The following is a 26,497-nucleotide window of genomic DNA, read 5'->3' as shown; positions in this document are numbered from 1 at the left end:
CGTGATTCTCCGTGGGTACCGGTAAAACTATCTCCTGTAGCTAACTGATTGACTTAATAGAGAACGCCTGTAAAATAGTCTCCTATAGTTATGTGAGCTAAACCGTCATTCTTTAGCTAATCCCACTCATTTTTTATCTGCATCTTATCAAACTCTCAGCGCATAATTTCTTTGACTTTCTTAATAATATTTGAACTGTCTTTCATGTTGAGATAAATTGACAGACTATTTTCAGTTCGACCTCTTTGAGGCATAAGTAGCAAAATACTATCTTTGTATCCTTATCCCACATTGCAGATGAACAACCTCTTTGGTTTTAATCACTGTGATACTAGAATGAAAATAATGATTAACATATACCTTGAGCTATAACAAAAGAATGTAACAAATCATCAGCACCGCAATTCCACACACAAACAAATTTATCGTCACCAACACCCACGCACAAACACATCCACCAGCATTGATAACCACACACCTTCCACCACCACCTCACACACAAACAAACACATCCACCAACAAATACAATCCACACATCACATATCACACATCACACATTCACACACCATTAACCACATATCTGTCCATGTCAAACAAAACCCTAAGTTTCAACATGTAATACACACTACACATCCACACATCAAACTACCACCACCTCCTCCAAACACCACACACTTGCACTCACACACCAGCACACCCACACACCACACACCAAACACTCACACTCACACTCACACACCAACAACCCACACACCAACACACACAACACACCAGCAACACTAAACACCTCAACCAAAATTCGGGCATACACCTACACACACCTGCACATCCAAAACCATTACACCACCACGTGTTTCTAATGTTCAAATGTAAACACAACCAACACCTAGCATATCACAACCAAAGTATAAAGCAATTGTAAGATGCAAACCGAGCATCATAAAGTATAAAGCCACATAACCAAGCAAGCTTAAAAATGGATGCAACATAAAGTATAAATCATCATGGATACAACATAAAGCATCAAAGCGAGCATCATGGAAGCACCATAAAGCATAAAAATCATCAACCAAGCATATCACAACTAAGCTTTATGCATGCAACATATAGAATCAAAAGCATCCATGATATGCTCGGTTGATATGTATCATAACCGAGCATATCAAAATCACAGACCAAATTCATCATGGATGCAATATGAAGCATCAATTTTTTCAATCGAACATATCAAACCAAAAACTACTAAATCGAGCAAAGAGTGAAATTAGGGGAGAGGAAACCAACAACCAAACAGAGAACCATTGCACATTAGCATTTACAGAATCATAAAGCCACCTATTAGATAAAGCAAAGGTTACTGAGCAGAAAGAAGAGGTAGAAGAGGGACTACTGCACATAGTGCATAATGCCCACAAACACCAAACCAAGATGAAGAAGAGAAGGGACAGGGAATAGAAAGCTCACCAAAATAAACACCAACCAAAGAAAGGGAACTGCCACACAGATCACAGAGTGATCATAACCACCAAATCGAGGAGAAGAAAAAAGAAGAGAGGGAGAAGTGTGTAAAAGTCAAAGGAAAAACACCGCCAACCAACAAGAGGCTACCAAAAATAACGCCTAGCCATCGGAGCCACAGATTTAAGGGGATCTAGAGAATAAAAATTAGGGCAATAATCACGTCAAAGGAGCCACAGAGGAACAAGAGGGTAGCCGCAGAAGGAACACAAAAGGGCAGCTGCGTAAAATAAAATTTAAGGAATGTGGACCGCGGGGTCGAACCCACGACTCATGTTTCAATTGGATTTATCAAAATGCCACTGCAACCTACAAAATCCAAACAACCCAAACCACGGTCCCAATCTGCACCACAGTAAAATCGCCTCCCCAATGACCCGTTGACTTCGCTTAGCTATTGACAATTTTGCACCACTAATATTCTCCTTTTTAATATCAAGAACAACTTTGACATGTGATTGTTCACACATCAACTCTCTTTGTTCAATTTATATTATAAAATTTGATTGATGATTTATCAACTAATTCTTATCATTTGATACAAATCTCGAGACTCGCTCAAACATGGATAAAGTACACACATATTAGCTCTAAATTATTGAAATTATAAATAATGAAAGATGCATAACATTTAATTAAAAGGGGATTTAAATAAATACCATACATTTGTCATGTATTTACATCTTTAATACCTAAATTTTTATACTTACACATGAAAAATTTTATGTTAGATTTGAGATTGTCTGTGAATCACACCCATGAAATAGAGGTTAAAATAAGCATAAAAAGAGAGATTGTAATGAACAATGATGAATAATATCCATTTTATGAACTATTTCCCCTATTTATAGGGGAGATATTATAATGTTGGTATTAAATTTTTTGTTCTGTTTAAAAGGGGTATGTGCAAGGCTATTTCTGGCATTTTACATATATGAGCTTGTCATCTGGTCGCCTTCTAGCTTAACAGACTAAGCTTAGCTAACTTCGAATGGATGAGATCAACTTAAAAGGTCACTATACATGATCTTTGGAGAGAGGGAAAATCTCCAAGAATGTAAATGTATGATTCTTGGATGTTTGGTAGTTATTATCATCAAATTGGTTTAACAAAATGGGTTTGAACTTTAACCATCTTTTGTTAAAAGATCATTCTTCTTGATAGCATGTTCCACACTCACTACATTTTTCAGGATGTTGGATTCGAGATTGCACATTAATTACACCAAAAAAATAGAGAGTAAAATAGGGAGAGATAGAGAAAGATAAAAAAAACAATGAAAAATTATAAATAATATCCTCTTTCATAAATATATCATTTATTTATACGAAAGATGATACCTTTAAACCCAGCACACTGAAAACAAAATTTTAAATATTGGAGAAAACAAGAATTTAAATCTTAAAATTTCTTTAAAATTTTAAATATATATATTTTTTTCAACTAAACTAAACTACAAATAGGCACATAAAACTAACACTAGTGGTGCAAACAAGCTGATAATGAGCAAGCCCAGGATCGATTCGTGTTCAGCTCATTAAAAAGTTTCAGTATTAATGTTTGACTCATTTATAAATTGAGATAAAAAAAATTATTTGTGTTCGACTCGTTCGCTTATCGGGCCGAACACTAGCTATAGCCTATATGCGAATAAAAAATTGTTTTGATAGTCGTAGTCACATAACTATAGGATGTTAAAAGTATGAGATATATTCAAATCTTATTATTTATATTAAAATATTAATTCAAATAAAATTTAAAATATATTTATTTTATTTTTTTAATTAATAATTTCAATTGATTATAAATCTTTGTATTCTAATAATCGATTAAATTATTAGAAAATAATACTCATCAATTGTATATGTATATATAATTTAATTATTTAGAGTTAAAAATGAGTTGAACACCAACAACAATTTCCCAAAAAATGCAAAAATTATTCATATTTGATTTTTTTATTTAACAAATAAATTAAACATAAACTACTTAGGAAATATAAATTATTCACAAACAATTAGCTTTTTTTAGGAAAAAATTATTGCATACATGCACCGCATACAGAGATGTATGCGGTGTTCGATCTTATTGTAGATCACAGTGATCTATAGTAAGGATGCATTTCGGTGGGCTTCACTTAACATTTTTTTTTCAAAATAATTTTAATTGTATCGTGATCGTAGATCACTGTGATCTACGATCGGTGATCTACGATCAGAATCGAACACTACATATATCTCTGCATGCAGTGCATATATATACAATAATTTTTTCTTTTTCTGGAACCCTAGCTAAACTCTGCGGCCTTACAGGAACACTTAAAATTTCTGCCATGGTCCCATCCAGTCTGAAAACCGCGCCGGCCTCGGCGATGTCACGTGCGGCGTCTGTACGGCATTCATCTCCACCGTCTCCAATCCCCCCTTCCTCCATCGCAGAACGCAATCACCTCTTCCTTTTTTATATGTTTCTCCATCAATCCGCCCACAATACCATCCATCAAAAGATGCAGTGTCGAGTGAGAGAAATAAAGAAAGAGAGGCCTGCCATTATTCGTACAAAACCGTGCCAAATACAGAGCGCGCGGCAGGCCTCGCTCCCCTCCCCTTCGTCTCTCTCACCGTAATTGAGTGCTATTATTGCATGGATCGGACAATGAGAACGCTGGGAGGAGAAAGGGATTAGAGAGGGGGAGAGAGAACATGAGGTCCTCTGGTTCTGAGGGCGGCGGTGAGCTTATCTGCGGAGGTCTAGTCCTCCGCCTTGTGCCGCATTTAAAGTCCGGCCCACCTTCTCCGACCTCCCTCCCTCGCCGCGGTGCCGGGTTCGCTGCGGGGCGTCTGTAGCAGTTGCTTTGGCACTGTTGTCAAGAACAGAGAATGGATGGCACCGCGCCGGTGGTCTTGAAGGCGGCGCCGAGCCCCAAATCGCCGCCCAGGTACCCAGACTTTTGTGGTCGGAGGCGACTGCAGCTTGAGGTTCAGATCTTGAACAGGGAAATCGGCTTCCTCGAGGTTTTTGTTCTCATTCTGCTTATATTTTTTTGGTTTCGGTTTTTTTTTAGCAATCGTCGTCCTCTCGCTGTCAGGAGAGTGAGTAAGCTAGCTTTTAAAATCAATTTCAATCGAGCATTCGTAAGAGCTTCATTTAAGTTTCGAATTTTTCCAAATTTGATATAATGTGCTGTAAATTTGCTTGAATTGCTCGGTCTTTTTCGGAGATAGGTGGGAAAATTAGAATCCTTCTGCTAGCTTGTGACTGCTAAGTTATTGCAGTCTGCTTGGCACATTTCCAGTGTCAGGAAGTAAGCCTGGTATCTCTATTGTATAAATGTTTGTTGATTTTGCTTGTGATGTACTCGATTGTGGTGTGCTGTCATGAATATTTGGGTGTTGGTTATCTTCCTCCTGATTAAAGTTCAATTTGCGCTCTTGCCCTGTGCTGGAAAAGTTCATGGCGTCTTCTTTTTCTTGTAATTACTGCAGTTTGTTTGCCAAGCAATTGTGTCCTTATTCTTGTTCCTTCATTACTTAAAAATATACAAGCTCGTTGTGGGAGTTTGACAGTTAAATCTCGACTTAAAATGTTATCCACCTTCTAGATTTACCGGATCTCGTCGGCAATGCTCTAAAAGAGTTGAACTTTGCTTCTACAGCTGCAGAAGCCCTGTTTTTTTTTTTTTTTTTTTTTTTTTTTTTTTTTTTTTTTTTTTTTTTGCTTGTGATTAAAATAATAGTTTGGGTTTGGGGGTATGGGATTTGAAGCTGGAGATCGGATTGTCTTTTCGTGGGCTTATGCTGTCTTTTATAGATAAATCCTCGTATTTTTTAATAGAGTAAATCATGCATGGATCACTTGGCATTGTGGGCACTCATGGTGGTCCGCACGGTCCACCATTTTGTAAACACCAAATCTATGTCCGTAGTGCTAGTCAGATCTCGAATACATCCTTGTACTTATAGCTAACGACGTCTTGGTTCCATTGTTGTGTTATCGCATGAATGCATAACCAAGATGTTGGATGCTGCTTGACGATGATAATCCCCTGTATATTATTCTGTCAATGCGGGCCTTATTGACCTTTAACTGGACATCACCCTCCACCCTCGTCTTCTTCAGCTACATCACTTTCACTTGCTTTGCCTTATCGATCACAGCAACAGACTCTTTACGAGCCTCCAAGGCTGCATTAATCATCTTAAATCTCTCTCTCTCTCTCTCTCTCTCTCTCTCTCTCTCTCTCTCTCTCTCTCTCTCTCTCTCTCTCTCTCTCTCTCTCTCTCTCTCTCTCTCTCTCTCTCTCTCTCTCTCTCTCTCTCTCTCTCTCTCTCTCTCGCTCTCTCTCTGTTTGTGTAGTCGAGCTTAGTATTTGAGCAATTTGATTGTTGTGAAAAAACTTAATAAAATTTGTTGTCTAATAAGAAGAACAAACTGTAGTTTTCGCTCAAGTTTCAGGCCCCAAAATTCAAGAAAAGCTTCTAAGCCTTCTAGATGTCGAAGTTTTGAGAAAAATAAGTTGAATTTTAAATCGGCTCCATTCCGAATAGGCTCAATACCTTTTCCCTTTGCTTTCATTACATTAAATAATAATCTTATAATTTATTTTAGATACAAAATAAATTGCATAATCAATTTTAGGTAATTTAATAATACATATTTCTAATCTAAATATTCAGCTAAAAGGGAAATAAATCAGAATAAAGATATTGGAAATAAGGAAGCTTTTAATTATAGAAAACTTTTAATTTAACTGTCTGATTTCCATCCTTCCTGATTGATATCCCCCTTCAAATTGATGCTGACTGATCAAGAAACATCAATTTGCCAACAAAAAATTGATAATATTGTCGGGAAAAAAAAAATATCCTCAAGTTGTTGAAGCTGAGAGTGCTGAAGCCTGAAGCCGAAGCGGACTAGCAAAGCGTAAGAAGCAGCCGAAGATGCTGCAGAAGTAGTGAAGGCTAGCGAAGTCGATGATGACGTTTGCTAGAAATCGAAGTGGACAAAACGAGGAAACAGTCGAAGAAGCGAAGCAATCGAAGGCGAACGATTTTGAAGGCTAGCAGACGAAGCAGTCGAATGATGGCACCGCGGTACACGAACTGGCCGATGTACATGCCTTTTGTGGCGACAAAGAGCTTGAAGAATCTGATGAGGAGTAGGTCGCCTCTCCAGTTTGGATGGTTGATGACCATCTTTGATCCGAGCAAGAGAGTTGAAGATGTAGATGATTGGTCCGGCTTAGAAGACTCTAATGAGTCAAAAAGCTTGAAGAATCTGATGAGTAGGTTGCCTCTCCATTGCTAGTAGGGCAACCACTGCAGGGGTTGCATGTCACCCAGAGGATATCGCTTCCAGTATCATCTGAACATAAAACTCCTTTGCAGGTGGCGGGAAGGGAGTCTCGAGGGTCCTCACAACTATTGGTGGTTAAGGCAAAAATTTAGCTCTGATATCATGTTAAAGTTTTAAGAAAAATAAACTGAATTTTGAATCGACTCCATTTCGAATAGGCTCAATACCTTTTCCCTTTGCTTTCATTCCATTAAATAATAATCTCACAATTTATTTTAGGTATAAAATAAAGTGCATAAAAGCGCATAATCTATTTTAGACAACTTAATAATACACATTTCTAATTTAAATATTCAGCTAAAAGAGAAATAAATCAAAATAAAGATATTGAAAATAAGGAAGCTTTTAATTATAGAAAACTCTTAATTTAGCTGTCTGATTTCCATTCTTTCTAATTGACAGTAGAGAGATCACGACATATGTATGAATGGGGTATGCAAAAGTTCCCTGGAAAAAAAAAAAGATCAAATCATTTCGCAAAAATTATTGATTTAAAATGCGAGATTAATAATCTCCAACAAGCAATTAATATAAAAAGATTGAAATGAATAATCAACAAACGATAAAAGAAAACACTATTGAAGAGACTTAGTTCATTAACTCTCTTCAAAAGGCTAGTCATCAGAATTGCTTTCTGCCATTAACTTGTACATTTGGATTATAGTATTCCCAACCCCTGGCGTTAGTTGACAGTGAGACTGATTTGAATTGCATTAGAAAAAGAATACTTTTTAAAAATATTGTGGAAAAACTATATCAAAAGAGATAATCAAATTCAAATAAAATAAAAGTTATCATTAACTATCATTTGTAAGGATGATATTTGCATACTCGCTCTCTGAAAAATTTCTCACAATATATGATCCTTCGTACCACATTTCTATAGTAATTCCTACTAATTACTAAAAGGATAAAATGGGTATCTATTTGGGCAATTTTGAAAACTAATTATTTTTCAATTAACAATCATAAATAAATTATTTTAGATAAAACTTCTAAACTCTCTAATAAAAAACTCCATGTAAACTGCCACGAAAATGAAATGAAGGTCAAAACAATTTATAAGCAATTACATTGGAGCAAAATTAAAAAATAATTTCTAAAATTTGAGAAGAATTCAAAGTGATGTCAATGTTGGTAATCCCATTGCCTTTGGAAGATAATTACTCGGTTTCTCTTTCTTACAAAGATGGTTCAATGAATCCATCAATTTGACTTATGAGGCACAGACACGGATACTGAACTACACAATGCAGAGACACAACATAATTAAAAAAATATAGGACACCACACGTCATTGATACATTTTTATATTTCATTTATTTTTAATATATAAAATATAATTTTTTATTATTCTTTATTAAAAATATCACAACATAATTGTGCAAGAATAAATTTAACTTCATAAATTTAATTTATATTATAAAATCTCATGCTTATGAAAATTAATTTTAAATTAAATATAATATGTTTCAAAAGAATTCATTCAACTTATCTACTAAAATATAAAAATTCTTGTGATTACAAAAATAGAATTACTAATGTTTAGTTTCAACGAACATTGGATGCAAATTTGATGCTTGATTTTGATTAATGTTAGAGAGAGTTTCAACATGACAAAAGATGGAACAATTTTCACTATGAGGTACAATTAAATCTATACATTTATTTATAATTTTTTAATTAATGTGTCCCCTTTTCTCAAAATCGTGGTAAGCTCATGTACAATGTGGTATTGATGAGTGTCCTGAGTTCGGTCCTGAAATAAATTCAGACATATTTTGTAGTGTCGGAGAAGTGTCGAAGCGTGTTGGATAAATGAGTTTAAACAAGCCCATATCAAATACTTTAAGTATTGTTGAAGATTTTAGTTCATTAATTAGAAGGTTAAACAATCTCAAAATGTACATGTTCATTGTTAAATCGAGTAGCTTAATGTGTGAATCTAGCGAGCCCATGATCATTTAATTTTGAGGCTATAATTGAAGGCACTTAAATATTGGTAAAATGACTTGTTCTCAGAGGATTCAATGATAACCGTGTCGTGAACTATTTTGAGAGGTTAGCAAAATTTATTAAGATATCTCTCAAAAAAATTATAAGCAAGACATCATTTATTCATATGAAAATGGGGAAGGAAAAGAGAATAGAGAATTAATAACCAAAATATAACTCGTGAAGAGAAATGAAGATGAATTATCACCATCTGTTCTCGACCACCACCAACAATTATTGCATCGAACTACTGTTGTTGGCTGTTGTAGCCATCAACTACAATTTTTATAGCCAACAATAATTATTATAGCCACCAACTATTATTTTTGTAGCCCAACAACGACTTTTGCAACCAACAACTACAATTGCTATAATCCAATTATGACTATTATAATCAAAGTACTACTATGTATGAATAATTGTTATTTTTTGTAATTTATCTTTCTTAATTCAAGGAAAGAGTTATGTAGTCAAGGAGTTGCTTGAGGACAAGTAACATGTAAGTTTGGACGATTTTGATACACCAAGAATATATGCATTTTTAGAACCATATTTTCTACCTATTTTTGATGATATTGCACTTTAATGGAAGTATTTTGATGTTTTCATGCAGATTATTGATTTTGAGGGTTTAAAGGAAAAAGAAAACAAAAAGGATGAAATTTTGTGTCAAAATGACACATTTGAAGAAATGCTCAGCGCTGGCAGCACCGAAGGCGCAGAACAAATTAACACGGAGATTTTTTACTCAACGCCGACAGCGCCAAAGGCGGTACATACCCCGTTTCTATAAGGTTCGATGTATTTGGACAATTTTTTTTTTTTCAATCCTTAAAAGCAGACGTATCTTAAATCTCATTCAAAATAGAATACCAAAAATGCCCCTTCTCTATTTGGGGCCATTGGGCTCTATTTGGGGCCGAATTTCATAAAAAAAAATGCTCCTCTACGTTTTTCACTCTACTTTTATTTTTTCGCACCACACATTCCATTCCACTTCCATATTCGAGTCAATTAGTGATTTTGTTTTCATAATTTAGAGTTTTTGTGGTGAGATTTATTGTGAAACTTTCTGTAAGAGTGTTGAAGAAGGAGAAAAGTGAGAGATATCTTTTTCCTGCATTTCTAAGGAAAGACTACAAAGGATTTACTTTGAGAAAGAGTTTTCAGATAAATATTGTTTGTTTATCAGTGTTGTATGAACTATTTTTTATATATGAAATTTGTGTTTTGTTATTTTTCTCATGAAGTCTGAGTAATTATCTCTATTTTTTTCCCTACTCTGATATATGGTGAAATGAAAGATAATGACTGTGCCAATATTAAATTGTAAAATAAATTGTGATGATTTTTCAACTCTGAACTTAATTTATTTTTCGATCTGACCGATTGAATTGTTAAAATGTGTTGTGAAATATATGATTTGAGAAATGAAGTATGAGTTCTTCAACAGAGTAAATATCATATTTGATTTCATGAAAGAGAACATTATTTATGAAATTAAGTGTAAATAAATAGGGAAATATTCTTTGTTGGGTGTAGAATTGGAGAACCTTTAGAGTGACAAACTAAAATCTTCAATTCAGTCCTAGTGTTTAAAAATTGAAGCGAGAGCTAACATTCATTTGGAAGTGGGAGCTCTGGAGTGAGAGTTGGTATCCTCCTAGCCTAGTCACGGATTTAGGGACTAAACACTGAGATTAACCAATGATTTTCTATGTACTGTACCAGGGTAGAGAATTAAAATTGCTTCTATTTGGCACAGTACATATTATGAACATTTATCTCATCTCATTTTATCATAGCCTCATTGTGGTGGGAATGATGTTTTTTCACATAAGAATCTTCGTTACATAAAATATAGTTAATAGATTAGTATGTATTGTTTTAAATTTTGCATATTTGCATATTTGATTTGATAATTGATTTGATAATAGTTTAGAAATTTAATTTTGATTACATCTCAATAATTGAAATTAGTGACAGTGATTTCAATTGACTTTATATAAATTTTCTAGCAAATTTGTCATTTTTAATTTAAACATTCTCCGTAGGATCGATATTTGGGGCTTAAATAGAAAGTTTATTATTACTTGATAACGATACATATACTTGCTAGAATTCGAATATTAATTGACAATATTTAATTAAATTTTACACAATCTATCGCAACAAAAAAGTTTGACCAGGACCCAACCCGGGACTTATATAGTTAATAGATTAGTTTTTATTGTTTTAGTTTTTGCATATTTGATTTGATAATTGTATAGAAATTTAATTTTAATTACATCTCAACAATTAAAATTAGTGATTGTGATTTCAATTGACTTTCTGTGAGTTTCCTAGCAAATTTGTCATTTTCAATTTAAACATTTTCCGTAAGATCGATATTTGGGGTTTAAATAGAAAGTTCATTATTACTTGATAACGATACGTATACTTGCGTAGAATTCAAATATTAAATGATTATATTTAATTAAATTTTACACAATCTATTGCAACAAAAAAGTTGGATCAAGACCCAACCCGGGACTTATAATTAATTAAGGATATATGGTTGGATGGTGAAATTTTAGTTTTCTATTATTCTAATTATATCATTAACAGTTTATTATCAGTATATTAATTGAAAGACCCACTAAAAAAATAATTTAATTAATCAAATAAAAAGTTACCTTTTAGATTGTTGTCCTTGCCTTCTGTAAATATTATATTCTTTAGTATTCATTTTATTCAAAATTTTAAAATCTAGAAAAATATTAAAATTTAATGAGTTATTTAAAGATAACTCGGTGGAACAATCACATTTCTATAAACTACAGTAACTCAAGGAAAATAATATTCAAATTTAAACTTTGCAATTTATTGAATTTAACTACACTCTTCAATGTTTAATTTTTAGCTTTACGTTTAATTTCTGCGCAGCGGTTCGTGATCAAATTTACATGATTGTCTGAGGTGGAACTGTTTATATTCTCCCATGATGGTATTCTCTCGTTGGCAAATCGACTATCGATCTGAACATTGTAATTGTATCGGGTAGTAATACAATGCCTGCGCGTGCGAGCATACTGTTATTCCTTGCCTGCACCATAAGGGTGTGAACTCATCCTTTTAGCATGCAAGCATGTACATACAAACATTTATATGTAGACTATTTTATTCTTCATTATTATATATTTTTTAATTGAAACATTGATAAATAAATGAAATTTTACTAAATATATAGGTCATGCAAATAAATGAAATTTTACTAAATATATAGGTCATGCAATAAACTGATTTATGCATCTATATCAAAATCTACATATCATGTAGTCATAAATTTTTTTCTTAGGAAAACTATAATATAACTGTTTAGCATGTATACTTTTCCTACACAATATTATGTAGAATATGTTATAAACTAAATCTCGCTGGAATAGAGCCTATATAAAACCAGACATTTAGAAATAATAAAAATTATTGAAATTCAAAATATAATTATTCGCATTAATCTTGTTTGTTTGTTTTACTAACTTCCTATCTCAAATCTTATAGATTCAAATGTTTCACCTTAATTGTTGTTTTACATTAATATTTTGTTAAATATTAATAAAAAATTAAATAAATCAAATTTTAATTTTAATTAACATATATTTTATCTTTCGAAGTGATTCTCTCTTCGGTCTCGAAATTGTATCTCCTTTTCTTCAATCACTTCCTGATTTTGAAAACACTTACTATTAACTTTTCGACAGCTAGCTAGGGCTCCAAGGAGTGCTCTGTACTGCGCGAACGAGCTATTTGTCTTCTCTTCCTCCTCTGTGTTGTTTGCAAGAGATGCTTAAAGACTCATTTTCCTGTGAAAAATTAATTTCTCCTTTGGCTATGGTTCAACTTGACATGCTTCTTTCTCTTCTTATTCTTCTTTTTTGGCTACTTCTCCACCCGTCGACTAGGGCACGCACGCTACCTTCCTTTGTACTCTCTCTCTCTCTTTAATTTATTCAAATGAAAAGGTGGAAGTGGCTTCGACTCTTAAAGATGAAACCAATCGCAACAATGTGTATCCCTTACTACCTATTTGATATATATTTATATTACAACTAGACATAATAATTTTTTCATTTTCTAAGATTTTTTTAGTTAAAAATGTTGGTTATTTCTTACATTTATATTTGTGTGTGCTAAAAAATTATACTAAATTGAGACTTGAGAGATTTTTCTATCATTGAAAATTTGTGAATACATAATAATCATTATTATCTATAAATTCTTCATTATCTGATGGGATGTCATTACAAAGTAAATGATTTTCATCATCATTTAAAATCTTTTTCTTTAATTTCTATCATTTAATTTTTTTGTTTTATCTGCTATTAATTAAGAAAAATCTTCCTTAAAGCACTTAAATGATTTCCCCTTTTTAAATAAATGGTCCAAATTCACACCTTACAATAAATAAAATGAGATGCGCCATGTATTGTACAATTTTATATAAGGGTTTATAATGCCTGGGGGAGAGAGAATTGCAGAATTAATCGCACTAGAGGGCCCAAAGGGCTTTGAATCTTTTAATTCTCACCTGCCCGTTCATTTCATGATTATACCTTTATATATTGATTCAAGATAAATTCTTTCTTATTTCTTTAGTTAAATAAGTTTGCAATTATTTATTTATGGTGCATGATTGCAAAAAAAATGGTTTTTAATTTATTAATCATATTGTTTAATTGAAATTTATTTAATTAATGTAAAATAGTTAGATACCTATTTTTAATAATTTTTTTATTTAAACTTATAATTATTTTTTAATATAAGCAATCAAACACTTGTTCATTTTGAATTTTGTTTAATAATGTGCAAGAGAAGGTAAAATATCACAAGTGGTGTTGGAAAAACTAGTTTAAATGTACAATCTTTGAGAACTGTGAAAAATATAAGGTGACCCGTAGACGAGCCTAAGAGAACAATTTGTGACATTAAAAATTCCTTCTTCTGGTGATCTTTTGTAATTATTAGATACTAAAGAGGGTGAAAAATACGTAACCTAGTTAACTAAAGAGAAAAGAAAAGTAAAGATTTAATTCAAATAATGTATATTGAAGATGAAAATTAATTAATATTTTTCTTAGAAGAAGATATTCAACATAGGCAGATGAGCTATTTTGATAAATTTTTCAATGAAGTTTATGAAAATATGTTCGACTTTAGTGATATTAATATCGTTAATAATAGTAAAACTTTTTATTTTTATCATTACATTAGTTAAAAAGAAGTTGATGAGGTTTTAAAGAAAATCAAGGTGAAAAATCAGTAGGACTTGATGATATCTCAATTGAAGTATAAAAATGTTTTTGAGATTTGAGAGTTTCTAGGCTTACTCTACTCATATTAAACTCTTTAACAAGAAGTGCGGAAAATCGGTGGGACATGTTCAATAGGACTGAGCTCATTAAACTCTTTAATATAATTTTAAAAGCTGAAAAGATGCCTAAGGGGTGGAGAAAGAGTATTTTAGTAAATTTTAAAAATAAAGGGGATGCACAAGGGTGTGCAAATTATAGAGGAATTAAGTTGATGTGTTATACTTTGAAATTATGGGAAATGGTAATTGAACATATGTGAAGAAATGATACAAATATTTCTCATAATCGGTTTGTATTTATGCTGGATAGGCCTATTATGGAAGCTATACATATATTGAGATGTTTGATGTAGAAGTACATAGATAATAAGGACCTACATATGATTTTTCTATTGATTTAGAAAATGCTGACGATGAGATTCCAGGAGAAGTCCTTTGGAGAGTTCTAGAGAAGATAATTTTAAAAATAAATAAGATGCACAAGTGTGTGCAAATTATGATGGAATTAAGTTTATGTGTCATACTTTAAAATTATGGGAGAGAGCAATTAAACATAGGTTAAATCATAATACAAACATTTCTCATAATTTAGATTTATGATGGGCAAGTTTATTGAGATGTTTGATGTAGAAGTACAGAGAGAATAAGGGAGACCTACATATGTTTTTTATTGATTTAGAAAAAACTTATGATAAGGTTTCAAGTCGAGTCCTTTGAAGAGTTTTAGAGAAAAAATATGTTGATATGGCTTATATTCAAGTCATTAAAGATATGTATAATAAAGTCGTTACTTGTGTTCAAATAGAAGAAGGATTGACCGAATATGTTCAAATAGATAAACCAATGCCTTTGTTTAAGTACTAAAATTGAATACATGAAATATAATTTTAGTAGTAGCAGCTCTAGTCAGCTATAGTAGTAGAATTGTAAATATGTGTGACCAGATCATTAAAAGGTGTGATCATTTTAATCTTATGTCTAATTTTCACAGTGATGGTGATATAGATGTGGATGTATCTTATGTTTAATTTTCACAGTGATGGTGATATAGATGTGGATGTTATTAGTAGAATTCAAGTTGGTTGGTTAGAGTGGAGGAATGCATCAGACCTATTGTATGATAAGAAAGTACAACTTAGAATGAAAAGAAAATTTTATAAGATGTTGGTGAGATCTGCAATCCTCTATAACGCAGAATGTTGGCCTTTAAAAGAGAAGTATAAAATAAAGTTAAGTGTTGCTGAGATAAGAATGCTTAGGCCGTTATGAAAAAACGACGATAATGAAGTAAAAACTAAATCGAAAAATTGCAAACTAGAAAATAACACAGATTTATGTGGTTCGGCTAATTTGCCAACGTCCACGGAGCTGTAGAGGATTTTATTACTTCGAGAAATTACACCGTCGAACGCCTCGACTTTTACAAAAAACTTCCTTTTTTCTCTCTTAGCTCTCCGTCGTAAGCTTTTCTTGTAAGCTTTGTCGAGCCAAACTTAAGGAGCGGGGAGATTAAACTGTGGAGAGTTTAAGAGGGCTTAACTTAGCAATTTATGACTGACCAAAATAGACTATTTAAAGAAAACAGAAGAGCGGTAGATGGAGAGAGATAGGTGGGAGAGAGATAGGTGAGACGCAGTAGGTAAGTGGGATGCGGAGAGAGGTAGGTGGGTCACAGACTCCATATATTTAACAATTCTCCCATTTCAATAATAAGACACTGACTGCATCGCTTACAGGCTGCATGATCTGCTGGTTGTACTGACCTTTTTCCTCAAACATGATATCCTTTACATCTGCAACTCAAAGTCTCTGTCTTCACTCTAGAAGACCAACTGAAGTCGAGCACAACTTCAGTTTCTTCAGATTAGCACCCTTAGTTTACATATCAGTGTCAACACAGTCTTCTACCTTTAATCTTTTTTTTAGGTTACTCCCGCATTTGCTTACAACTCCCACTGCATGGACAATATTATGCCTCAACTGATAGCCCCTTTCAACAAATTCAGTCTTGTACCTCTTATTGTCATCAAGCGCAGTCTTCACCCAGTATACCCACTTGTTATCCTCTCCTTCATAGTTTGCTCCCATTTGCTCGAATTGTCATCTTACAAGATTTCTTCATGACTATGTGGTTCTCCACCATTTGTCTGTTCAAGATCCGATTTTTTTGCCTTTGACTTTTTGTCACTTTTCAGAAAATCGATCTTCTTCTTCCCTGTAATGCACCTGTGACTCATATTTTCAAGCCCGAATAAACCTGTAGTCATATATAGTGCCATTTTTCTTACTTTGAGCTAGTACTAATTCTCCTTTGATAATTTTTCAAGTGCTATCTGAGAACATTACTGATTGATCGCTTTTATTGAGCTGTCCAACAAAAATGAGGTTTTTCTTTAACTCAGAAACGTGCACAACCTTTTGAAAAGTTCATTTACTCTTGTTTGGGAGTGCAATATCAACGTCTCTCATCCTCATCACGTTCAGAGCTATTTCATCAGCCGGATATACCTTTCCAAAGTCACTTGCAACATAATTCCGCATTAACTCATGCTGAGAAGATGTATAGAAGGAAATCCATAAATTCAGTATCCATTCATTAATAGAACTGTAAACTGACAACAATAGCACATCCTATATTTCTTCAGTACAACATTATCGCTATCATTCTCTTTCTTCTCGAGATTCATGCAGTTCCTTTTTATGTGACCAATTTTGCCACAATTCTTGCAGGTTGCCTGCTGATCAAGGTTTGATTTTAATCATCTTTTGTTCGAGTTTCCGTCCTGTGATCTCCCTATGGATCAACAATCACTGTCAAACTTGAACCCGAGGTCTCGCTAGAGTCTTTCCTGCGCGTCTCCTCAGCCAGAATCAAATCACGAATATCATCATATTTCAGTTTAGATTTATCTGCAGAACTGTTAACTGCCATCCGCATGTCTTCCCAGCTATTTGACAATGAAACCAACAATATCAACGCACGTATCTCATCATCAAACTCAATTTCAATAGATGACAATTGATGTGTGATGGTGTTGAAATCATTCAGACGCTGAATGTCAGACACATCTTTCATCATTTTTAAGTTGAATAATTTTTTTATCAAGTATAGTTTGTTATTCGCCGATGACTTTTCTTACATACCTGATAAAACTGTCATGAGATCTGCAACCGTTCTCTCCTTGATGACGTTCTGGGCAATGAATCTTAACAAAGTTAATCGTATAACCCCAAAACTTGTCGATCCAACAGATTCAATTATGCATAGTTCATCTTTTCTGGTCGATTTCTCAATAACGGAAGATGAACTTTCTTCTCATAGAGATAGTCATTTATTTGCATCATCCAGTAAGTAAAATCTGTGTCATTGAACTTCTCGATCCCCCAACTTTTCGATTTCCGATGTCATCACTTCGTCTTTTCCCATTGTTCTTTCTTAGATCCGAATCAAAGCTCTGATACCAATTGTTATGAAAAACGACTACAATAAAGTGAAAAATTGGATCGAAGAATTGCAAACCAGAAAATAACACAAATTTACATGATTCGGCTAATTTGCCTACGGTCACGGAGTTGCAGAGTATTTTATTACTTCGAGAATTACACCGTCCAACGCCTTGACATTTACGAGAAAATTTTTTTCTCCCTTTCTCTCTCTTAGCTCTCCATCGTAAGCTTTTCTTGTAAGCTTTGTCGAGTAAGCTTAAGGAGTGGAGGGATTAAGCAGCAGAGGGGTTAAGAGGGCTTGACTTGACAATTTATGACAGACCAAAAGAGGCTATTTATAGAAAACATGAGAGCGGTAGGTGGGACGTGGAGAGAGGTATGCGAGCGGTAGGTGAGATGTGGAGAGAGGTAGATGAGCGGTAGGTGGGTTACAGAGAGATGTAGGTGGGTCACGAGCTCCATATATTTAATATAAGCAGATGAGTGGCTTCACACTTAAATACAACGTGAAATGAATATATCTGTGATAAGGTTGATATAGCTCCAGTGGCAAACAAGATTAGAGAGTTGTCTTAGATGTTTTGGCCCCCGTTAAACGTTGATCATTTGATGATCTTGTTAGGTGAGTAGATGTTTCAGATTCAACTTCTGTTAAGAAAGACAGAGGTAGACTTAAAAAAACCTAGGCATATTGTATAGGAAATGATCTTAATCTGTTACAATTAAATAAAAATATGACACTAAATAGGATGCAATGGAGGGAAATGATTCAGGTAGTTGACCCCACTTAGGGAGATAAAGGCTTGTTGTTGTTGTAATTCATTTAAGTATTTGCTCAATTAAATTAATCAAGCTAAGTATAAGCAGAGTCCGGTCATAGAAAGATCTAATTAAGCTAAGTATGAATATATATATATATGCATATCATCTTATATATATATATATATATATATGAGAAAGCTCGGCATGAGCTCAAGTAGAATATGAACAATTTCTAGCATATGACCTTCCCAAGTCCAATTTATGGTGTGAGTGGTTTGACTCAGCTTGATCATAACCCTAGTTGTGTTCATCTTGTAATTATACAAATTTTATGTATATTTTTTAGTATATTCCTTTTTCCATTCCATCCAACTCTGATAATACGGTTAAATATGTTGTTGTTCACATTGATTTATTTCTATGATCGTATTGTAGCAGATACTGGTACTTCAATTTTTGATGCTATTACTGCTACAGTTCCTCCTACCAATGCGCCTTGCCATTCTTAGCACACTTTAAACCTCCTACCAATGCGCCTTGCCATTCTTAGCACACTTTAAAGTCAACTAAAGCTTTATAATTTTTTTTAAATTCCTCTTATTCTTATTCTTTTACATCTCTTTTTTGCTATATTTATATTCTTGTTGAGTTTCCATCATAAAGAAATATAGTTTTGATTCCCTTTACTAGAAAGCTATGGTGAAAGAGTTTTTTGCGTTATATTAAATAATACTTGGGAATTAAAACTCTGTCAAGAAGAAAGAGTGACATTGAAAATGTCACTGTTATTTGGTGCATTGTTTGGAGACACTCATTCGTTGAAAGGAAATGAACTAAAATGTTGTTTCTTAATATTCCACTGAATTGAATATTGTGCTATGACCTCTGTTATCATTAAGATAATTTGATTGCGGTGGCTGCTTTTTGATTTGCGCGTTGTTGTTTTTAATCCCACTTTTATGTATTATGAGAATAAAAGTGCTGTTTAGATTGCTAGAAATTCTGATTTTTTTAAGAAAACTATGTATTTCATGATCGACTATTATCTTGCCTAACTTCATATTTAACATGTTACTTTTTACTTGCCCTCGGTTTATTCTTTATATATTGCAGAGTTTGTATATGAACTTCCATCAGCTTTCATATTTTCCCCCTTTAGTAGGCAAACTCTGGACACTTCTTGTAGTAGCATCATCAGTTTGTGGGAGAATGTTTAAGTTATTTGAATTATTCATTTCCATATTTATTCTAATATTTGTAGTTCGAATCTATAATATTTATTATTTTAATATATTTTTATTATTAATAGTTTTTCTTACTTGCTGTTTTTTTCTTTTAATACTCCCTTCTATTGTATATATTTAAACAGCTTTATGTCGGTATATTATTTAAATCAATGAGGGCATTGCAATCAATTTTTCCAACACTTTTTTGATCATAAATTTCCCTTTTATGTTAGTCTTGTCAACTAATATGGATGAAAGGGAAAAGCAATTTTCCCTTCCTTTGCCATGTCTCATATTTGAGTTTAGCTGCCTTAGGAAACCCAGCTTCTTGGTTTGCTTTACTCGGTTGGCATTTTTATGAGAACGCACTTGTTTACACCCCTACCTCGTTCACACGGTACTAGCGAGAAACCATAGCTTTCTTCTCTTCGGTTGCAGTTAGATCCAGGTAGGGGTGTAAACGAACCGAACATGAACGAACAGAGCTTGTGTTTGTGTTCGGTTCGTTTGAAATTTAGTTTGTTTGAAATAAGCTCGTGTTCGAAATTGTTCGTAAAGTCACTGTTCGTGTTCATTTCTTAACAAAGGAGCCGAACACGAGCTGTTCGCAAACGACGAGCCAGTTTGACATCCCTAATATTAATATATATAAATAATATATTATATTAATTATATAACTTTTATTATATAAATATACAATATGTATATTAGTATATTACTTATATAGTATATTAATATATTATCATTATTAATTTATTATATATTATCATTTATAAAATTTAATTTTTAAAAATATCATAAATTTTTTTATATATAATTATTTTAAATTATTTTATATTTCGAAAGGTAACGATTCGAACACGAACAAATGTATCACTATTTGTGTTTGGTTCGTCTAACTAATCGTACGAAAAAAATTTGTTCATGTTCGTCTTGTTTACTCATCGAACGTATCGAACACGAACTCATTGACGAACCGAACACGAACTGTTCACGAACAACGAGCTTTTTTTACAACCCTAGATCCAGGTAAGCCATTGGTACCTCCTACTCCCTCTCCTTATCTTCCTTCACGAGCACCGTGTCGACACCGCACATACTATCTACTCCTTAGACTTTTCCTTCTTCTTCCTTCTCCGATTCTTCTCTTGCTCTTCATTTGCTCTGTGATGGTTAGGAGTGAAGAATGATTGGGAGATGCTCTCCCCCTCTCGACTTCACTTAATGAATCAGTTCGATTTTTTATTATTATTATTATTATTATTATTATTATTATTATTATTAATGTTATAATTCTTTTATTTAAAATTCAGTTATTTCACACACACATTTCCCTTCGATGAAATTTCATTTATTTTTTTGTTCTGGCATATTCATTTATCTTTGAACTGTGTAAGGGACTTGTCGATGTTCTCCATGTTTTTATTACCAAATACACAGATTGTCAAATAGCTTATAAATTTCATTGCGGTCAGGAGGAGCTACAATCACTGGAAGGACTTCAACCAGTTTCCAGATGCTGCAAAGAGTAAGCTTTGGAATTTTATTAGCAATTCTTTACTAAAGTTTGTGCGCTTAGATTTAGCCAAAAACTTTCATATACTTCTAATTGAAAAGGCTAATACCACCAGCACCCCGTGTCCCAACTAATTATTTTGTTAATATTCTCATAATTAATTTTTTTTATCATTTAAAATAATTTAATGACATTTGCCTTCTCTTAGCTGAATTATGATAAAAATTTATGAGTTTCTTTCAACTAGGCAAATGATACAATAATAAATGCTTAGGATCTAAACAATTTTGTGTAGAATGGTCTTAAGTTTTTTTTTGTTACAGTATGAAACTGAAATTGAATGCCTTCTGTTTACTTGATTTCATAAACAACCAATGGTTTTTCGTGAGATCTAGCATGTTTGATAAGGTATTTATCTGTATTCGTCAAATTGAGGAATTCATAGATTTTACTCGTCTCAGTTTTCTAAGGAAAAGGCAAGAGGGAATAGAAGTAAAATAAGTGTGGCATTCATCCATGGTTGATTTTTGTCTTTTTGTTTTTTCTTTTAGTTCACTATAAAATTTTTTGATGTACATCAATGACTTTGCAGGTTTGAAGAATTTGTGGGATCAAAACCCGATCCGTTGGTACCTATGTATGGTTCCTTCACTCTTCCCATTTCTCAAGAAGGCTTAGTGTGATGTATTCATGTTTCTTTTTTGTGCAGAGTTAAAAAACGGCAAAGCTCATGTCGCCTTTGGAAATGGCTTAGGTAATTTCTATTTTTTGTTTTACTGTAATATTTTATAATGTTCATATAAATTTTCATGAATTAATGTTAGTTTGTTTAATCTTACGAAGCCTTTAAAATGTATTGATTTGCGACAGCAACACACATTAGTGATATTGGAGTTTTTTTCCCAATCAAAAGTTGAGGTGGTAATGCCAAATGATATTGCCACCTGATCACCAATCTTTTAAAATTTCTCAAATGGATTAATATATCATGATTTTAGTTTTCCTGACTTCATGAAGCCTAGTTATTCCTTTAGTTGGACCGGCCTTCATCTTGTTCCTGAAGATCAAGAGTAGTGCAAAAATACAATCATAGGTTAACTAAAACTTACTTGGTTGCATCATCGAGAAGTTTAGGTTTTAATATTGAATTTTCGACTATATTGTTGGCTCTCTCCTTCAAATGGGGGGTGATGGTGAACTTCAGTCCATCCATTGTCAACTTTAGCTTGCCATGCTCATTGGTGATCATAGTATATGGGAAATACAACTTGTTGACCTTCAATAACCACCATGCAGCATAATCATTTCCTTCAATGAAGGATAGTTGGAGATCTGCGAGAAGTGCTTTATTCACTTGATTTGAGTAGTAGGTGTGCTTAGGAGAGTTATCTAACAATAAAAAAAATAAGCGTTCTTCACGTAACTATTTTGAGCAATGTCTAGTTAAAGTGATGTTTTGTTTTTATTACCCATAAGAAAATGGGTCATTTACATACATAGCACCTGAAAATTGCTGTTTACAAACCTAGCATCCTCTTCCATTCATTTTTAAAATTTTCACTGAGATATCAAAATTCACATAAAAACCCAACCCATATTTTTGTTTTTATCAATTTCATATAAATTTGATCGTGGCATTAGTTGGTAGTTCAAAAAATCAGATGGGTGTTTATTTTGTAATAACAATGTTATGAGTGCTGTGTATGTGTAATTTTTCTCTAAGAAATAATAGAGGTAGGTGTTCATGGGGGGGAGTGACACTAAATGTTGACGATAGTGAAAGATTTGAGTTGTATGAAGTTCATTGTGAGTTGAAAAATTCTCAATCACTACCTTGGTGGTCACTCTTGATCTCCGTTCCTTTCATAAAGATGTTCCCAAAGTTCAACGGAGTAGTAGCATCATCCGTCTCATCTAGAGGTGCACCATGATAGCGATGTTGAACCTTGGTAATTAATAGAAGTATAAAAATCTCGTTATCGAAATTGGTAGTAGCTTGAACGTTAATATCAAAGAAGCTGGAGAAGATACAAAAATTGTATTATTGCACTTCCTTCTATCCTAAGGTTTTGTAAAGGTCGTCATGCTCAAGGAAGTAAGCAATCGTGTAGTAAAATAGAAGAGGTGCTTATGTGGGTTTCCAACCTAATCCACCGCTTAGGATTCGATCACATCCATGTGGCATTGAAGAGCTTAACTCACTAGAAAAAGGTTGGCTTGGTTTGACCAATCAGCCTTTAGTTAAATCAATCACTGAAGGCCTAATCAATGACAGATGATACGTCACTCTTTTAGGATTATCCAAATGACTTCTCTGCATCATTGCTTTGCTCAACAATGACCAAATTAAATGTGGTAGCCGTAAAAAATGCCTTGATGCAACTAAAGCCGTAAAAAATGTCTCATTTCGCTCAAGTTTGTACAGATGACCTCAATTCCGAAGTTATCAAATGTCTCATTTCGCTCAAGTTTGTACAGATGACCTCTAAGTAGACATCGGAATTATTGAGTGAGGTAGATGGTTAATTGACTAGCAAAATCCACAATTCTTGGAGTTATGCTCTCCCTAATCAGGCTACTCTTGCCCCCAGTGGATAACAATGACTCGTGATTGTACAAGATGGTTACATGCTACATAAGTAGGCGGCTTGTGTTATATTATAATTTGAATTGTTCTTATACCCTTAATTTGAAGGGAAATATTTTATAGCATTCCCTCCTTTGTATTGGAATGTAAGAGAGTGGGATAATCTTAGGTGTCGTTTGGAATTAGTCATGTCTTTTTGGTTTTTTTTAATGTTTTGATTTAAAATAAAATGTGTAGCTGTCTGATTAAAGTATGATTATTTTTCAAGTATTAAAAATACCATTTTTATTTTATGTTTTTAAAAATTTGTTATTTATTTAGAAATAAAAAATAAAAATATCTAAAGAATTTAATAAATAAACATGCTTTTAACAAATAAAACGTTAAGAGCTACATTTTGTGGCTCATCATCAGCAAACTGATAAAACTGATAATAAAGAATCAAGTTTTTCCATTGTCATATTTTTTGTTTATCAAATCTCTTTCAACCATCTTTTATGTCTATCACCCAGCTCAAAACGTTGATCTTTAGAAGTTCATAGTTATTGAATAGGAAATGCTGTAATATTAGAGTTTAATAAAGAGAATATAAAGAGAATTATTCACTCCTTTTAGGCCTACAACAACAATAGAGCGCTACAGCGCAACAGTTTTTAAATGGGAGTTCATTTTAAATTGTTGCTTTTTGTGATTTTTTCTGTGAAATATTAAATTTTTTGTTTAAGGAATGGAGAGACTATTTTTGTGTCAAGAGTGATGTAATTTGTCCTGTTCTCCTTATTTTTCTTCTTAGAACATTAAAATTAGAAAGCAGATTTGAGACCACTCTTTTTTGCAGGGTTCAATGTGCCTCCATGCAATTTTTGATCGAAGTATATAGATTTGGTGCTCTTTTATATCTATATTGTTTTATTTGTTCTTGATCTCTTTTAATTTGGGGTGTGTTATTTGGTCAAAAATTAAAAAATCAAATCAAACGGAACAAGTAATATTCTGTTTTCGGTTTTTTGGTTCAGTTTTTATTTTCATTTAATTAAGAAACTGAAATTTAATTAAAATTTCTTAATCTAATTTAATTTTATGTCGAGCAAACAGAAAAAAAGATCAATGTTTACATTATATGTACCATTTGATTGTGAGTATTCTTGAAATTAAATTAATGTTATACATATAATATGCGTAATTTGTAATGTTCGTTCGTAATCATACTCTAACAAACAATTAAATTTCAATTTATTCATGGTTGAAAAGTCCAATTTGCTTGATTTTATCAAAATTTTGATTGGTTTGTTTTTTTTTGGATTTTGGTTGTAACTTGTTTTACCAATTTGAAAATCCATCCATCTTGACTGATTGAATGCTCACCTTACTCTTAAATTTTATCAAGAAAGGTAACTTGGGCCTTAACATATTTTATAATTGTTGCTTGGTTGTATGCCATAGAAATAGTTTTTGGGCCTTCGGCATTATTACGTTTTATTATTGATGAGGTTGGAATGGATGGTGTAATATTATAACCCTTAAAACTCAGTACAATTGTTTCACTTATGCGCCAGTTTTTGTTTTCCATCTTCCTATCCAAAGAAACATGTCGCCGATGGCCAAAATTAATATTTTCTTTTTTCCTTCGCTAAACAGATCAGTAATTTGCTTCCCTATCTCGCTGCTCTGTTGCTCCTGTTGCCAAAAGAGAACTCACTGCAGTTGCTGCTCTCCTCCAACGGACTGCTGCTCCTCACATTGCCAACACCCGTGCCCCCGCTGCTGCATTTCCCACTGCCCTTCTCAGCAATGCAATTTTTTACCCTGCTCTTCCTTCTTTAACTGCTGCAACATTACTTCCCCTTGTCCCTCTTCTTGCTCTTGCGCCCATCTCCCCATCCGCCGCCTTCCGCCATGCTTTTCCTCTACTTGTAACCCTAAATCTCCCTTCTGCCATCTTCCTCACTGTTGCTGCTGCCACCCACCCGAAACTTCCTGCTGCAGAAAACCTCAATGCCCAGCTTGCGATCTTTCCTCCTGCATGCCTTGGAGATGGCGCTGCTGCTGCTGCTGCTTCCGGGAAGATTCATGCTCCTTACCGAGGCCATCGTGTCCGGAATACTCCTGCGGCTGTATCTGGTCCTGCCCTAAATGTACAGAAGCACGGCTCTGCCGCAGCTGTTGTTCTAGTAAGAGCTCATGCATCACCGGTTGTCTTTGTTGATATGGGTCGATTGCTATGCTTGTTTTTTTATTTATCTGTACTGCTCTTGAGCTTTTTCTTCATCTTCACGTTTATCATTTTATTCCAGTACCGCATGGAGTTGCTGACTGTATAAATTAATTTCTTTCTTTTTTTTTTGGATAAAGTTAATTTGTGAATAGTTATTGCTCAGTCTTGTTACATAGGGCTGTCAAAAAAGCTCGTTGTTTGCGAACAGTTCGTGTTCGGTTCGTCAATGAGTTCGTGTTCGATTCGTTCGATAAGTAAACGAGACAAACACGAACAAATTTTTTTCGTTCGGTTAGTTAAACGAACCAAACACGAACAGTGATGCGTTCGTTCGTGTTCGAATCGTTATTATTTGAAATATAAAATAATATATTTTAAAACATTAAATTTTATAAATTATAATATATAATAAAATAATAAAATAATATATTAATATACTATAGTAATAATATACTAATATAGATATTGTATATTTATATAATATAAGTTATATAATTAATATATAATATTATTTTTATATATTAA

General features: G+C 33.2%; 1 protein-coding gene across 1 annotated transcript; it reads left to right on the top strand.

Annotated features, from left to right (window-relative positions):
• Nucleotides 1-3,986: 3,986 nt before the first annotated feature.
• Nucleotides 3,987-26,088, top strand: LOC110018400 (keratin-associated protein 4-6-like). Its single transcript, XM_020715701.1, has 5 exons — nucleotides 3,987-4,533; nucleotides 21,130-21,182; nucleotides 21,763-21,807; nucleotides 21,880-21,924; nucleotides 25,396-26,088. The coding sequence occupies exons 1-5, from the start codon at nucleotides 4,399-4,401 to the stop codon at nucleotides 25,961-25,963; spliced, it is 846 nt and encodes a 281-aa protein (XP_020571360.1). The 5' UTR covers nucleotides 3,987-4,398; the 3' UTR covers nucleotides 25,964-26,088.
• The last annotated feature ends 409 nt before the right edge of the window (nucleotides 26,089-26,497 follow it).

Source organism: Phalaenopsis equestris, unplaced genomic scaffold (genome assembly GCF_001263595.1).
Source record: "Phalaenopsis equestris unplaced genomic scaffold, ASM126359v1 Scaffold000021, whole genome shotgun sequence".
Taxonomy (NCBI): domain Eukaryota; kingdom Viridiplantae; phylum Streptophyta; class Magnoliopsida; order Asparagales; family Orchidaceae; genus Phalaenopsis; species Phalaenopsis equestris.
This window is presented reverse-complemented; position numbering and strand designations above follow the sequence as displayed.